Source organism: Scophthalmus maximus, chromosome 8 (genome assembly GCF_022379125.1).
Source record: "Scophthalmus maximus strain ysfricsl-2021 chromosome 8, ASM2237912v1, whole genome shotgun sequence".
NCBI classification, from domain to species: domain Eukaryota; kingdom Metazoa; phylum Chordata; class Actinopteri; order Pleuronectiformes; family Scophthalmidae; genus Scophthalmus; species Scophthalmus maximus.
In genome coordinates, this window is record NC_061522.1 from 6,224,917 (window position 1) to 6,240,564 (window position 15,648).

At 39.0% G+C, this 15,648-nt stretch overlaps 1 protein-coding gene across 2 annotated transcripts; it reads left to right on the forward strand.

The window, feature by feature from the left end:
- The first annotated feature begins 795 nt into the window (after window positions 1–795).
- mnd1 (meiotic nuclear divisions 1 homolog (S. cerevisiae)) lies at window positions 796–14,761 on the forward strand. 2 transcript variants are annotated; one of them, XM_035638184.2, is made up of 8 exons: window positions 810–967; window positions 1,662–1,727; window positions 2,368–2,425; window positions 4,055–4,203; window positions 5,686–5,760; window positions 5,883–5,997; window positions 11,195–11,239; window positions 13,986–14,761. In XM_035638184.2, the coding sequence occupies exons 1-8, from the start codon at window positions 965–967 to the stop codon at window positions 14,090–14,092; spliced, it is 618 nt and encodes a 205-aa protein (XP_035494077.1). In that variant the 5' UTR covers window positions 810–964; the 3' UTR covers window positions 14,093–14,761. The 2 variants fall into 2 exon arrangements, with proteins under 2 accessions (XP_035494078.1, XP_035494077.1); XM_035638185.2 differs by lacking the exons at window positions 1,662–1,727; window positions 2,368–2,425 and having other exon boundaries at window positions 796–967.
- Window positions 14,762–15,648: the final 887 nt, after the last annotated feature.

Here is a 15,648-nt window from a genome sequence, read left to right on the forward strand (position 1 = left end):
GACCCCCCAGGGGCCACAGACTGTATATATAATATGTGTATTTTAACTTACATGTGAGGCACTTTTAAAAAAAGGGCTATAAAAAATAACATTATTTTGGAATGAATATGATTATAGAAAAATGGAAAACTAAATTAAACTCAAATAATTATTCAAGAATCAATATTTCTGCCGGTGTTATTTTCTTCTATTTTACTAATTGATGAATCAACCATGTTCTAGAGTATCGGCTGGTTTCTGAGGGCCATGTTTACTGGGGTCATTACTAGGGGCCCTGAGTAACTGACCTTTGACCTTCTTACATAACTGTCAATCTGTACAGGAACAGAGCTACCGGTCTCTGTTGTATGTGAACAATACATGTAATTCACCAGCAGGGGTCGTCAGAAAAACGTGCTGAAATCAAACAACATTGCTCCTCCCCCTTTGCATGAATGCTGCATTCCTGTTTAGTAGGAAAAAATATAACTGAAGTGAACAAGATATTAATATCCTTAAAATTGGGGCGTGTAATGCGAATAAACAGGACTATCTACAGCCAGAAAACGTAATAAAAAACAGTGAAAACCATATCATCTACAATGATTCATCCCCATTTATTTCAGTTTCTTATAATCCTTTATGTTTTATGCCACTTTATTCAAACCAATTAAGGTTGCTGAGAAACAAAAAACAACTCGAAAAAGCATTGTAAACATATGTCATGAATCAAAACTGAGAACAAAAAAAAAGTATTTTGATTTTCAATAAATATGTGTACACGCGATGCAAGATACACGAGGCGCAGTGAAGGCGACACAGAGCCGTCACAGTGGTCCGCGGGAAAATTCAGTTCTGCGTATGTGACGTGGTACTTCTTCGGATTACAGACTCGCGGAGAAGAGGAGTAGAGCGCTGCTCTTTAGCATTTCGACAATCGTATGTCCGCGAATGTCGTCGGTACAGGCACAACTACCACAACACGATGGTAAGCAGATGTTCACCTTTACCCTCAGTTTGTGTGATGTGATGCAAACTCGACACGACCGACGCTTACGTACAGGCTAGCGTTAGCTAAGAGTTAGCGCCTAGCTAACGGTAACGCTAGTTAGGGCACAAGGTGTATTTAATTCTTTAAAGTTTATTGCATTTCTCTATTATTTATTAGTTAGATTGGCCATGATTCAGGGTGGTCACTCTTACGTCAGCACCAGTCCCAGTATTTTTTTTTAACAGACGTACATCTTTTTCAACAACGTCTTATACTTTACGGTTACCGGTGACGAATCTACAGATACGGTGCAAAGAGGTTCAGTGTCGTTTGTGAGCCGACAGTGGAGAGAGAGTGGGCGTTTTCGGACGAATCTTAGCGACAAAAAACGAATTGTACTCCGATACACTGCGGGCAAATCATCCAAGATGACGTGATGGTGATGTTTCTTCTTCGTCGCCTTGTCGCGTGGCTCGGTGCTGCCACTGGTGGCTGGGAATTGCATTACAACAACACTGACTTGAATCCCTCATGAAAAACCTGACAAATTCATATAAGTGCTGTTGTCTAAATATGTGTTGTTCCTTGTCGCATGATAAACAACAGGACTAAATCAGCCAATAATCCTGCATGTGTAATTGTATCGTCATTACTTTGTGGTTAAGTGTCGCATTTAAACGTTTGGTTACAGTCCAAGAAAAAGGGTCTGAGTTTGGAGGAGAAGAGAACTCGCATGATGGAGATTTTCTTTGAATCGGTGAGTTTTCCACATTGCCACACCGATGTAACACAACCAATAGTAGGAACTGTATAGTATAAGACCTGGATCTATACTGTCTGCATGGATTTAATAAAAGCTGATCCACATTGTTATGTTATTTTCATTTCCCATAATTCCTCTGCGAGAGTATTTATATCATTTTGCTTATAATCGATTTATGCTGCCTACTTTTTGTGACTAAGACAAAAGCTGACATGCAAACTAATCGGACATGTACAGACTATAGAGCAGCGGCTCTACTTTGAGCTCCCTCCATTTGGATAGTGAATGTTGATTATTATTATAATAATATATTACTGCTTAAACAAACAAAAAATATTCAGAACCACTTTTAAATAGAATTTGTCAAATAAAATAAAATAAGAAAAAATTTCTAGGCTGCTCAAAATTGGTAAAGATCAATAGATAAAATACCTTGACAGCCTCAGACATGTAACTATATATTTTAAAACATTGTTTAATATAAATTCATTCATTTCCAGAAAACTCGAATAAAGTGCAGCCGAAACACTTGGATACGGATACAGACTTTCATAGTTGTTTAATATTTCCTTTTCTTTGATCATGATTGAAAAAATGATTTTTCCTTGAACACATTTTCTCCCCCTCTTTCTAGAAAGATGTGTTTCAGCTGAAAGACATTGAGAAGATTGCCCCTAAGACAAAGGGCATAAGTGAGTAATGAGCAACAGTGTTATTAGAGCATTGACATTTGTATTGGTCTGTCCACGTTTGCTGTCTGCTTAACAAACTATGTAGGATCTACAGTTTAATGCATTTCCCCTGCTGGTTTCTAACCAAATAGATTAAACAAACCTAAATGTTAGTCGAGGCATAACTCTCTATTTTTAGAGAAGAAAACAGGAATGTGGGAGCTGAGTCTGAACTCTAAATGTTCAAGACAGAGATTTTAATTCAGTCTCTTCAGAATAGGCCTGCAAACATCTTACACATAATTTACAAATATTGATGAAAACTATTAAATGTAAAAATCCATATTTTTTCGTTTGGGGGGCCTAAAGTTTCTAGAGAGACCCAAATTAGGCCCACGGACCACTATTTGCTTAATGCTGCCGTATTGCCTTTGTCATTGCACCCTCATGCTTTCTTAAAAACGTTGTGGTGACATGCTTGCAGATTTAACCATGGCAACTAGGACTAGCCTTTACAGTCTTAACTGTATATCAGTCTGTGTAAACAGAACCAGACCCTATCGATAGCAGTAATCTCATAGTGCAGGTGACAGCTGAAAGCTTTTGGGTTTTAGATAAATAAAACATATTCCCTCAATGTCAACAAAAGTCTTATATTACAAGTTACAAAGGGAAAATGTTTAAAAGTATGAAGTGCTCGGTCCTGCAGAGGAACAGAACCGTGTTGTGTCTCTGCCAGAACTGAGGAGAACTTTTTGCTTTTAAACTGGACAAAACATTAATCGGGCGAAACTCGATCTGGTTGCTGTGATTAAAAACACATGTTTCTGACCTCTGTACTGGGGTATGTAATGTAGTTACTGAGCGATGGGGGAGGGGGCAACAAGAGCTCTCTGCATTGTGGGCACCTTTTCCTGTAAAACAGGAGAAAATGTGAGAAAGACGCCAAAGGGAATGATTTCAGCGAAATTGAGCAAGAGAACAGTAATAATACACTAGTATCCATTAAAAGACAGACTCGTTTTTCAAAACGTTATTTGAATCACATACAATAAAAGAGACAAAGCACTGGAAGAAGCCGTTTGAGAGTCAAGCACACTGAGTGGTAAATCCAACGCAGCGTTTTAACATTTTCATCCTCTTTTTCACGCATCCTCCACATCCTCTCAGGACTTGGCGCAGCTCAGCCCCCCTAACGCGGCAGATGAGCTCTTTCAGTTTCACAGTGGTGCGGCTGAGCAAACGTGTGGGCGTATCACATTTCACCACCGACGACGTTCAAGATGCAACTCTGCTCTATTGCATCCTCATGCAGTGCTTGCTCAGATAAATATAAATCGGCCAGAGAGGCTGCAGATGTGTGGGTTTGGTTTTTCTGAACACTTGTGTGGTAACCCTTATACATAAATATGAGACCTGATGCTGAATTGTATTATTAAAATGCCTATGGTATTATATTGCATTAGACTAACATCATGTCCTCTCAGTTTGTACTGGCTCTACCTTCTGAATCAGTCGTTCACAAATCAAATCAGTAAATCCACAAATGGCATCAACTCTGCTGGGAACTCAATGTAATAATGGAAAATCCAAGGATAGTGGAACTTTAATGTGAAGGTGTACCTTCCTCTTTCTCTCTGCTGCTTCAAGCTCCCATGACTGTGAAGGACGTGCTGCAGAGCCTGGTGGACGACAACATGGTGGACAGTGAACGAGTGGGGACGTCTAACTACTACTGGGCCTTCCCCAGCAAGGCCTTGCACGCTCGTCAGCACAAACTGGAGGAGCTGCAGAAACAGGTGATGTCCCTTTAGATTTAGTTTGACCATGATGGCCTCAAATCTATAAAATCTGCAGATGAAACACAATAAAAGTAGAACAGCGCAGTGTTTACAGAAAAGAGACGGTACATACACGTGTCTTAAGTCAGAGCTGTGGTGAATGTAAGTGCTCACAGTTTCACACCGACTTGCTGCGTTGTAGAAGATTTATCAGCACAGACATAAGCTGAGTGGAGAAAACTGAAAATGAGCTATTTGAAAAAGAGATTAAAAGGAATTAAGAGAGGTGACATTTAAAAAGCTGTATTCATTATAATTACATTGCAGTACCTTTAAACAAAAATAAGTGAAATAAGAATTGTATGTAAATATATAACTGAATTGTGGAAACAACAGTAATACAACTAAAGCAGCCATGATTTGTATGTATGTGTGTATATATGTATGTATAATGACAAATATGCATGGATGCTATGAAATGTAAACATGCACACTATACAGTCAACACAAAACTGAATTGTGTGTATATAACAGCAATTGACACAACAAAAAATGTAATAGCACAATGACAGTAATATGGTATTGTATTGTGGTACTATAAAATAAAATGGTGTTACAGTACATTACAAATTACCAAAATTCAGCTTTTATGTAAAAGGAGAAGATTCTTTCACTGCTCATCTGCTCACTGTAATTGTACTGTACAGTAAGTGATGTCAGTCTTTGATGAGCTCAGAGCTCAGAAAACACGTCTGGTTTACTTAAAGTGAAAAGAGTAAATGGGAAGAAAACACAGACGAGCTGCTGATTTACAGGCAAGTTCCTCAGAGTTAAAAAAGAAAAAGGGGGGGGGGGTCAATGGTCAAATTATAGAAACGCTTTTTAATTGAAAATAACCATAAAAATCACGTCACACTTGGAGGCTTCTGTGAGAGGTTTGTCATCACAGACAGTCAAACTGCTCGTCTCTTGAGTTCCCCCCGTTATCTGTGATGACCCATTTCCCGCTGCATAGCAGACAGATGGTGTGAGGGTGGTGACTCCACAGAGAACATTGGCCACCAGATATGTAGGACAAAAGTTGAACGTTACGAAGCTGCAATCTGTCTCGGAAAAATGCAGATTGTGAGATACCAAAGCATTTGTTTCATCTGTTGAATCCAATAACAGTACGTCTCTCTCTGCAGGGACAATATCACAAAAACCAACAACTTATAATTAATTTTAGACTTGTTTTCTATTCCAGTGGATTTTTTTTTATCTCTTTCAAATCTCCAAAATCAAAAAGCACAAAAAAAAGAACGTTTTATTTGATGACATTTTATTTCGTTGTGTATTTTAACCTCTGGCATCTACCTTGTCATATTGCCTCATAATTAGTTTATAATTTCTCTATGCTTGTGTAGTTTATGAATTACGTAGTTGAAAACATCTTTTATGTTAAAAGAAAGCTTTGTCTTTTTTTGTATTTAATTTGACACTCTTTTACTTTATTTAAAGATTTCTGAGGCAAAACAGAGAAAAGACACTCTGCAGAAAGTGGTTGAAAAGGCCAAAGTTGGACGTCAAGATACAGTAAGAAGATTTTCACAATTTCCCCACTCTATATGGACAGATGGGTTTTTGACATGAAGTCAATAGAATAAAATGAATGCTGTGTTTTAATCAAAATAAAACGACCCGTGTCTGTGCTGCAGAAGGAGAGAAGCTCCCTGCTGAAGGAGCTGCAGAGTCTGAGAGAGGAGCGAACTCAGCTGAAGGCCGAGTTGGAAAAGTACAGGGAATGTGACCCCGAAGTTGTTGAGGAGATGAGTGAGTACAGACGCATCCTTACATAAAAAAAGAAAGAAATCTCAATCAGAATTTAGCATCAATTAGTTCACCACCAGAGAAATCCAGCCCCCTGTAAAATATCACACAGTCCAGTACGTTAATGTTGAAATAAACTGTGTCCAAGTGTTTGAAGGCCACGGAAGAGATTTGATGAATTAAATCTGTTGTCATTTTTTAAGATTGTGAGGATGTTTGGAATTATATTTTTGTTTTTTCTGACACCAAGCAGGTTATGTGAATGGTTCAGTTTTTTTTGTTGTGCATGAAAGTTTTATCAAAGATAGGCCTTGGATATGGTAACGGGTGCTTTTGGGAGGGAATTTATCATGGAATCCAGGAATTTCTGTTCTTACAAAGGACTAAACAGCATATAGGTGGGTGATTGCTCAGCCTTAGCGGAGGTACTTTTATGTAGCACTGCATGAACACTTAAAAACTTATTGGGTGATTTGCTTAGTGGTCTATCGAAAATGGTTCAGTCAGTTCTTGTCTCCGAGTTTGTCTCCGGATTTAAAAATCATTTGAGAAGAAGCTTTTAGATTGTGTATTTAGCCACTGTAGCTAAAAGCTAAAATAACTTTTGTTGTCAAAGGAAACCAGACTCATTGAAGAATAAGATTGTAACCTGAGGTGGCTCTTGGAGGCAGATGGTGCTGTTTTGCAACCAGTGAGAATCTCTTTTAAATTAAAATCGGAGACTTAACTTGGCAACTTACAAGAAAAGCAGAGCACTTGAGGAGTTTCTCTGTGACTAAAACTACCATGAATAAGTGTTTTCACACCAGATAATAAGTACAAACAAACTGTAGCTTCTCATAAATTGGCAAATATTGCCGTGGTGAAATTTGACCTTCGTAGGCAGGCGTTAACAATTTTCAACCTCTTTTTTTTTTTTTTTTTTAAGCTGTGAGAACACAGACATCAGTACATTAATTTAGTGATACCCTGCAGAAGCACCATTAATCAGCATGTGACATATTTTACACCCTCACACATTTCACCAAATGCTCCGTCAGCTTTAAATAAGCTGTGAATGCATCCAAATGCATGACAAGAGATACCTGGATTCGAGCTAATGCTGAGATCTTCCACCAGCTAATGCTAGCACGATGCCCCAGTGGGAGAGGAGGAAAAGGAGTCGTTCACATACTTTAGACTTCTCTGATTGGATAGAAGGTCGAGGCTCAATCAGATGAATATCTCTTCACTGCTGCCAGGTTGTTCAAGGAGTCTGGGCTACAGGAGCCTTTAGCAGCAGCTCTCCAAATAAGATTTCAACCAAAAATATATTAGAAAAAAGTTACACATTGTATCTTGACCGCATCCATATGTAATGATGAACAAAATGCTTTCTTCACGGCCTATAGTCGATATTTGTTGAATGCGTTTAAAGCACAACAATGAATTCAGATGTGATTAAATACAGTTCATCTTGCTTCAAACAAGTGATAAGATTTTGCGTTGCATTTATCGGCCACAGCAGAGTCTGTTTCTCACGGCGAAGGTCAAACCTCAAGGGAGGAAATGAGAACTTATCACAAGTGGTCAGCCGGCAGCCTACATCTTTTATCTGTTCTGGACCTGACACTCGCGTGTCACTCTTAATTGCAGTCTACATGAACCTCGTAACCTCTGAGCTCGGAGAGATGAAGTTCAAAGCTTTTTAAGACACAAAGACGAGGCCGCTGGCAATGACCTACTTAGCGACTGTTCGCGCACCTGTTTTATGGTAAGGCCAAATAATGTCCACAGCTATCAGCGGTATTACAAACATCCCACACGGCTTGTGTTCATGTTACAGCTGACCTGTGTTAAGGTGAGGGAGGTGTGGGTGTGTTCCTTTATGAACACGTGTTGAGTATGTGGTGTCATAAAAAAATATCTGGTCTGTTTACCTGCACCTCCCAGTGTTACATCAGGCATGCATTTAGTCTGCACACACACACACACACACACACACACACACACACACACACACACACACACACACACACACACACACACACACACACACACCTGCTGGGTTTTTTCCACTCCAACGTGACAATATGTCTCATCTCATGCTCATGCAACTCACTAATCAGTCATAATCACCTCAGGGGTCGGTAGGTACAAAGAAGACATAAAGGCGGAAGACATACTTTAAATTTATATTTAAGAAGGTTGTTTTTTTAATCGTTTCTAATGATTATAGCTCAAATATGCTATTTGTAATTATTCCATTCTCATGATTTTCATGACATTTTATAACTATTATTACTATAATTATTATATATAATTAAATTAATTTAATAAAAAAAAGTATCATTAGTTGCAGTCATCTAGGTCACATACAACTAAAAGTACCGTGTCAAATGCAGCCAGGGGGCTTGTTTTGGATTAATGTGTGGTGTGTTGAGTTTTTTTTATGTAAATACATAATTACATTTCTCATTAATATCAGGGGGCAAATGAGTCACTCTTTAGCCATAAAGGCTCCTAATTTAGATTTAAATGCAAATTGAATGTGACTTGAACTTGCAGCGATGTGAATGCAATAGAAATCTGTTCATGTTTCAGTCTGGTCCTTTTATGAGGGTTTTTGTGTGAAGATTGGTAAATGTGAAAGGGAAAACTGTAGCTTGACACTAATGTTTTAGACAGTTGCTGACATGTAGAGTACAGACCAGATATTCTCTAGATATTAGATGATAAAATAAAGTTGGCTTTAGCACTTTCGGTCCAAAACAAGCCAAAATGTAACATTTAATTTCCTGATATATTTTTATTGGGCGTCCCTGTGCAGAAACGTTGCCTCTGCTGCTGCCTGTGTTAAACCGATGGTCAAACTTAATCATTGCAACAGATGTTCGAGTCTCCAGGAAAGTGCAGTTTTTAACAGCTATCCAACATTCTAACAATGTGGCAAAATGGCAAATGTAAATAAGATAAAGCTTAAGTGTTCAGGTCAAACTGTAATGTATCTTATGTTCTTGTTTAAAAGTAAAAGTGGACATTGTTTATCTTTATACACAAGGAACATACTGTATGTCCACTTCAGTGCCTCCCCTTCCATGAGGTGACGTGTGTGTGGACTGAACTTGTTGCTCTGTGATCTGTGGCAGCCATTTGTGTTGGATCTAGTGAAAGTAGTCGCTCCAACTCTTTTTGCGTCCGACCCCAAGCTTGTACTTGTACTTGTACTGTGGCCGTTCAAAGACTCACCCACATTAGATGGATGAACCAAGTAGTCAATGAGATGGAAAAAGGAGAATTTTTCTCTTCAATCACCTGTGCACATTTATAAGTCTCCACTTGCCTGCAGGTCTTATTTTCTTCTTCTTGAACTACAATGCACACAGCTTTGTTACAGATAACCCACTCCCACCCCCCCTACTCCATTGAAACTCAAGATTGTATCATGAGAGCTGTATGCAGCCTGTGCATGACATTAAATTATGTCTACAGCTGAAGGGGAGTTAAACTGAACTTGCACAATGGGCTCGCTCAGACCTGTTCATGCTGATATTCACGCAGATCCGGTTCAGAGAAGCATCTTTTAAAGCTAAGGTCTCTTGAGACACTTTTGCAACTATATTTTTACATTTGAGCCATTGAAGGCTTTTGAGAGAATAATCGAAATGCTCAGCTAGGATGAAGTTAAAAGCACATCTTAGTTGATGAATAATAGAGTAGTAGCTGCTTTGCTTTATTAAAAGGCGGTTCTGGTCAATGCTGAAGGATCAGATGTAGGCTTGCCCCAGCATGCTTCCGTAGCTTTAACTCTGCTCAAATGAAACCAGATCCTCTTAATTATGTACAAATTTCTGTGTATAGAATTTATCCTGAAACCAAAATTTGAACACGTGTGAATTGGACTCTATCGTTTGTTTGTGTGTGTTGCCTTCCCCATTATATTAGACCCACTGTGCAGTTAAAAGCAAAGGCATTCTCACTGTAATCACCACTGAAATGACAACGGCTTTACCTGGCTTTGTCTGCCCAAAATGTTTGACCATTGTTGCCACACCCATAGATACCGGTGAGCTGCTGTGGTAACCAAACGTGGGAAGGGCAAAAGACAAGTCAAAGAAATCAGCGCTATGTGCACAGCGTGTGTCAATACACAAATCATAGTTTAAAAGTAGGACATGAATTCAGACATGCCGACAGGGAAGCTCATAGTACACAGATGTATTGAATAATAATTCAAATATGAATCTGCGGTAACTCAGACTCATTTACAGTTTCATCTCTCTGTTGATTTATGAACATTTTCCTGCCAAATTATCTAATAATATTGATTAGTTGAGCAGAGCAGGTAAGCAAATCTATCTCTTGCCAAAGTGTAATAATATCTCTAGGACCATGAGTCAGACGTTATTCAATTCAGTCCCTCCCACTCGGAGCTGCTATTTATACTCCTGTGGGTATCAACGTTTGTTTTAACCGTGGCCTAAATGCTGAAATAACCATGGAGATGGTGCACAGAACATTTCACCTGTAGACAGATGCAACACATACTGTACTGATATGTTAGCTGGATTTTCACCGACCGTAGCCCCGTCCCGTAATTTGGCATCTGTGGATAGTTCAATGAATCAATAAAAGGTGTTGTTTTTAAATTCTGCTAAAAGGTAAAGCGATTATTCTGGGAGAATAGGACGCAATGGCGTTACCTTGTATAGAGAGCTATTCAGTTAGAGCACATTGTTCAGCTGCATTTCAGGTTCCTAAATGAGAAGTTGAGGCTACACTGTCCACCTTAAAGGGACAGTAAGCGATTTTAGAGAAAGCTTGTCTCTCGCCGTTGTTGTTGTTGTTGTTGTTGTTGTTGTGGAGGATTTTACTTCACTGGGAGAGCGACGTGCCAACCAAGAGGCCAAAACCCCTGAGTCGTGGCGTCATTAGCTAGTACGTCTCTTCAGGTGTCAGGGAGTGATGTTTACAAACTGCACAAGTGGTGTTGAGAGGTGCGGTCACACCAAATTTTGTTTTGTTATCAATTTACAGGGCAGGGCTGTGCCGAATAACCATGTTTTTTTTTTTCTCTGCCCACACAAAAAAGTGTGTATTGGATTTAAATCGCTTACTGCCCCTTTAATTTACCACTTTTTCACATAGAATGATTGTAATACACACATTGCAGACATAATGTATAATGCATATACTGATTGCATCAAACTTTGTCTTTCAGGAAAGTCAAATATTGTAGCAAAAGAAGCCGTTTCCAGGTGGACAGGTAAGTCAGCTCATCTTTTAAATATTAGCAAGTTAACTCAGTCTGGAATCAAGTTAAAGCGCTTAGTTGACTAATCTATTTGATAATTGGCAACTATTGTTGATTATCAAATTCATAATTGTTGTATTTGATGGTTCCCGCCTCTCAAATGAAAATGTTATACTTTTCTTCTTTTGAGTCGTTGTAATTATTGAAAATTTGGGGGGGGGGGTTCGTGCTGATGTTCAGGGGGGGGGGGAATTGTTTTGTTTGTTGTATAAAATGTCAGTAAATATTGAAATATGGCTGCTATCATTTCAAATAACCAGGTGTGACATGACAAATTACTTTTTTATATATATATATATATATCACAAAGAAAACCCCTTAAATCCTCACATTTCAGAAGCTGGAACAAGCGAAAATGTTGTACATTTGGTCAAGAAATATCTAAACCAGTCATAAAAACATGAATTATCTATTGACAGCGTTGTTCCATCAGTACATTTATCGCTGGAATTCACCTCTGAACGTTCAGGTCAAATAATTCTTAAGAATGACTGTGGCACAGCTCATTCCATCGATCACTCTTTAAAGCACTCAGATTCACAAAGTGCAGTAAGCTGTAAGGCCACTTTGTGTCCAGCGTGTCGCCTCCTTCCTGGTCGTCAGCACTTAGGCCCTCTTGTGTGCATTAGTTGACCTGAGTGGTTTCCTTGGAGACAGTTGACCTTTGGGGGGGGGGGGGGGGTCATGGTAACCATACAGGCCTGTGCTGTTTTGACTCTTCAGGTCAACATTTTCCTGTAACTGGTCAACAGAGTCACGCTGTCAGTTGTACTTGGCACATTTTTGCTCTGCTGCTATAGAATTAGAGAAACTGTGAGTCATACCTAACTCTTCCATGAGTTGTACTTCCCTCATCTGCGGTGGACACTGAACAAAATCGCCTCTGAGAATAAAAACGTTTCCTCACAACACTGTCAGCAATAGCAGCTTCTTTGTTTTACTTCAAGCTATAATGGGCATTTGTTATGTTGCAACTATATTGTGTTCATGAAATGCATGAATGACCCGTAGCAACACAACAGTCAGTTGGACTTGTTGAAATATTGTACGGTCACATTTTCTTGGATTGTTTTATCTTTGTGAGCCCTTTTTTAACAAATTCACAAGGCATACATGCACCGCTATTGTCGCTATGTGGCTGGTGTTATTTCAGAGCACCAGAACATTTGTCTTATCTAGCAGGACACAACCAACCCCTGCGGGCGAGTAGTAATCCTGCTTCGTGTGTTGAATCGCCTGTAGCTGCAACGTGTTCTGTGAGAGTTGTGTCGCGTAGCCTCGTCACACTGACAGACGCCCGCACAATGACACACTCACATACAAGCCCTGACACAGTAAATCTGTCACATTTTAACTACATATCTTCATAAAATGGGAGTAGATGGAGACTGTTTTGTGCTGACGACCAGTGTGAAAGAAAACATGGAGATATCTTTAGATACCCACCGGAATAATCGTACTGGTGCGCCCTGGTCTGCCACGCCATGATTCTTAACCTTATGATTAAGTTGTGCTTAACTTTGACTGTTTTGAGTGTTTCCTCACTTAAAGAGGAAATAAGCTGTAAGGAACATGATGTGATATTTTTTTTGTCTTCCCCTGAGAATGGCATCCATTTTAAAGCAGATCGTATCACTGATAAAGACAATTCAATGTAAAAACAATTCCCAGTCTTAAATATGTCATTTTATTTTGAATACATTTTTTCTTTTACTCCACATCTATCTGACGATCCCCAGAAATTATCTTCAGACACCCAGGTCGACATGGTGTTGTAAGAGAGGATCAAATATGCTGTTGTCACAGTCTTGCAACCAAAGACAGCCTGCGACAAAATTTTCACTGTCAGAAATGTATGATAACCCTACGTCAACAGAACAACCAATAGGAATAAAGCAGGAAAATGGGCACTGGAGGTAAAAAAGTGCTCGTCGTTTAACACTACGCTGACGACGCTGAGGATGTTTTCATACTTGCATATTAACTTGTGCAGTAGCCTGTGATTCAATGTGTTTTCTCCATACATCAAACTTTATGTTTAAGTTTATGCATCCATGTTGCACGTTGTGGTTCGCTGTAAACTTTATAGATTGCTGCAATCTCACAGTTGGCAGGCAACGTTAGGGAAACCGCATTTGAAATCTCTTGATTCAGCATTTACTGATGTTAACTCTTGATCAGATGTGCATTAATCAACAGGAATCTTCTTGATTTGCTGTTAAGATGGGAGACGTGTTGCACACTTTTCTGCTTTTCTCGTGAATTCATGTCTAAAAGGTCCTTTTCCTTCAATTCAAAGAATTTCATTTTTCTCGTCTACTTGGTCTACGAAGTTGATTTGTGAATACAGTACAGTCAGAATGATTGTGTATTTACAGTTTGTGTTGAATGGTCGTTGGAAAGGTAAAATCATCCCCAATAAATCATCAGATTCATTAGATATATTATTGAAAATCAACAACATATTATACTACAGTCAACAAAGTGCTTAACTCGCCCTTAAATGTAAATTGTATCCATCCGTCATCAAATATATTCATCATAAAGTAAAGCTAATAATTCATAGTCAGAAATGTTTGTTCTCGGAGCCAAAGAATATTTTCAACGATCCCAGACTGACTTTGCAGCAATACTTTATTACTCAACACCGGAGGGGCAGGTTCATCATTGTACTAAAGCTTTTGATTTCTGATTTCAGATAATGTCTTTGCCATCAAGTCATGGACAAAGAAGAAGTTTGCCTTTGATGACAGCCGCATTAATAAAGCCTTTGGGATCCCTGAGGACTTTGACTACATGGACTGATTTGCCTTTTCTGCAAAAGCTTGTGGACACATTAAGTTAAGAGTTAAAGCTTCAGTTTGAAGCCTCCGTACCTGCTCACGGCCTTTTCTAGTGTCTGTTCTGTGCATTAGAATGAAAATAAAGCCACTAGGATCACATCAAAGGCCCGGTGGGTGGAGGGCTTTGAATAAGGATGGATATGGTTGAATTCGCCGCAACAGATGGACTTCATCAGCAGATATTTTCCTTTGGTGCAACCAGAGAAGAGACTGAACAGACCATTAGTGACTGTGAGGAGTGAGAGGGTCCTGTGATGAAGACGCCTTAGCAGCCAGACTTGTCGGACACCTGTTTGCATGAAAACTGAGAAGTCCAAGTTGATGATGGAAAGGAATCAACTCTCCACACGTACGTGTCGCCACTGATCTAATTTATATGGTTTGAGCAGATGCTTATGGTTTGGAATCAAATGCTTGTGCGTTTTTTTCCCCCTCTGCATTGTTATTTTTTTCTAACAATGGCTTGTTCTTTTCATTCATAAAAAGTGCACTGGGAGTGTGAGTTAAATTTCAAAGGATATGTTTTTAGGATATGTTTTGTCTACAAGTGCTGTAAATATTTAAAGTCCATCTACTTCCTTTGCAGATCCTCTTTTCCTGTGTTGCAAATAAACTGTCCCTTTGAGTTTAACAAGCAGTTTTCTGCAGATGCATTCATTTAAAAACCTGGTGTTCAAATTTTCACCAGGCCTCCTAATCTTTTGTATTACTTATTTCAAAACCTGCCACTGGGGTTTTTTGGGGGGGGGGGGGGGGGAATCTATCACGGTAGCACAGATATTTTTTTTAGAGCTGTCAACTTTCTCACCTTCTTCTATACTTTCTGTCAAACCAGATGCAGAACAGGTAGTTGTGTGTTCTAGGATTACGAAATGACCAGTGCGTTTGGGTTTGTCCATTTAAATTTAAAGGGAACTCTGTGCTTGTCTTGTCTTTAATGATATGCAAACATAATGTTAGTTTCTGCTTATCTTTGGCTTAGCAGTGTTTCTTAATGACAATTATTTGTATCTGTTAGCCAATAAAAAACAAACATATGGATTATTTAGAGGAAACTTTTCATTTTAAATATATTTATCCTCGCAAACGTACCTCAGCCAAGTGATTAAAAGTGCTGGCAATTTCTTATTTGTAATGCTTTTCTAATGCATAAGTTTAATTATTTATACTGATAACAATAATCTGCTACTCGACAATGTGCAAATGCCAGTGTTGTTACATGTTGTATATTTATTGTGGCAACCCTAATCCTGTTGTTGGAAGTGCACTGGTGCCTGTAGCAACACTGATCCAGCAAAAGAAAAAGAGAAAAGTAAAAAAATCTAAATACCTAGCTGTAGTTTTGTTTGGCGGAGCTGACACACCTACAAAAGAGTCACCTGAGCGTGTGTTCATGTGTGTACCTGCCCAACTTGTCCTGACTATGATTCATGAGTCAGAGATGCCGGACGTCAAAGCTTTTCAAAGCAGACTTTGCATAGTTTTACCTCACGGTTAGGAACTTTAAAGTCTACGGTC

Excerpts from the sequence above, each read along its gene's own strand:
- mnd1 (XM_035638184.2), top strand. Across the intron at positions 5,761-5,882 it reads AAGTTGGACGTCAAGATACA|AAGGAGAGAAGCTCCCTGCT; the intron begins GTAAGAAGATTT and ends TCTGTGCTGCAG. Across the intron at positions 11,240-13,985 it reads AGCCGTTTCCAGGTGGACAG|ATAATGTCTTTGCCATCAAG; the intron begins GTAAGTCAGCTC and ends TTCTGATTTCAG.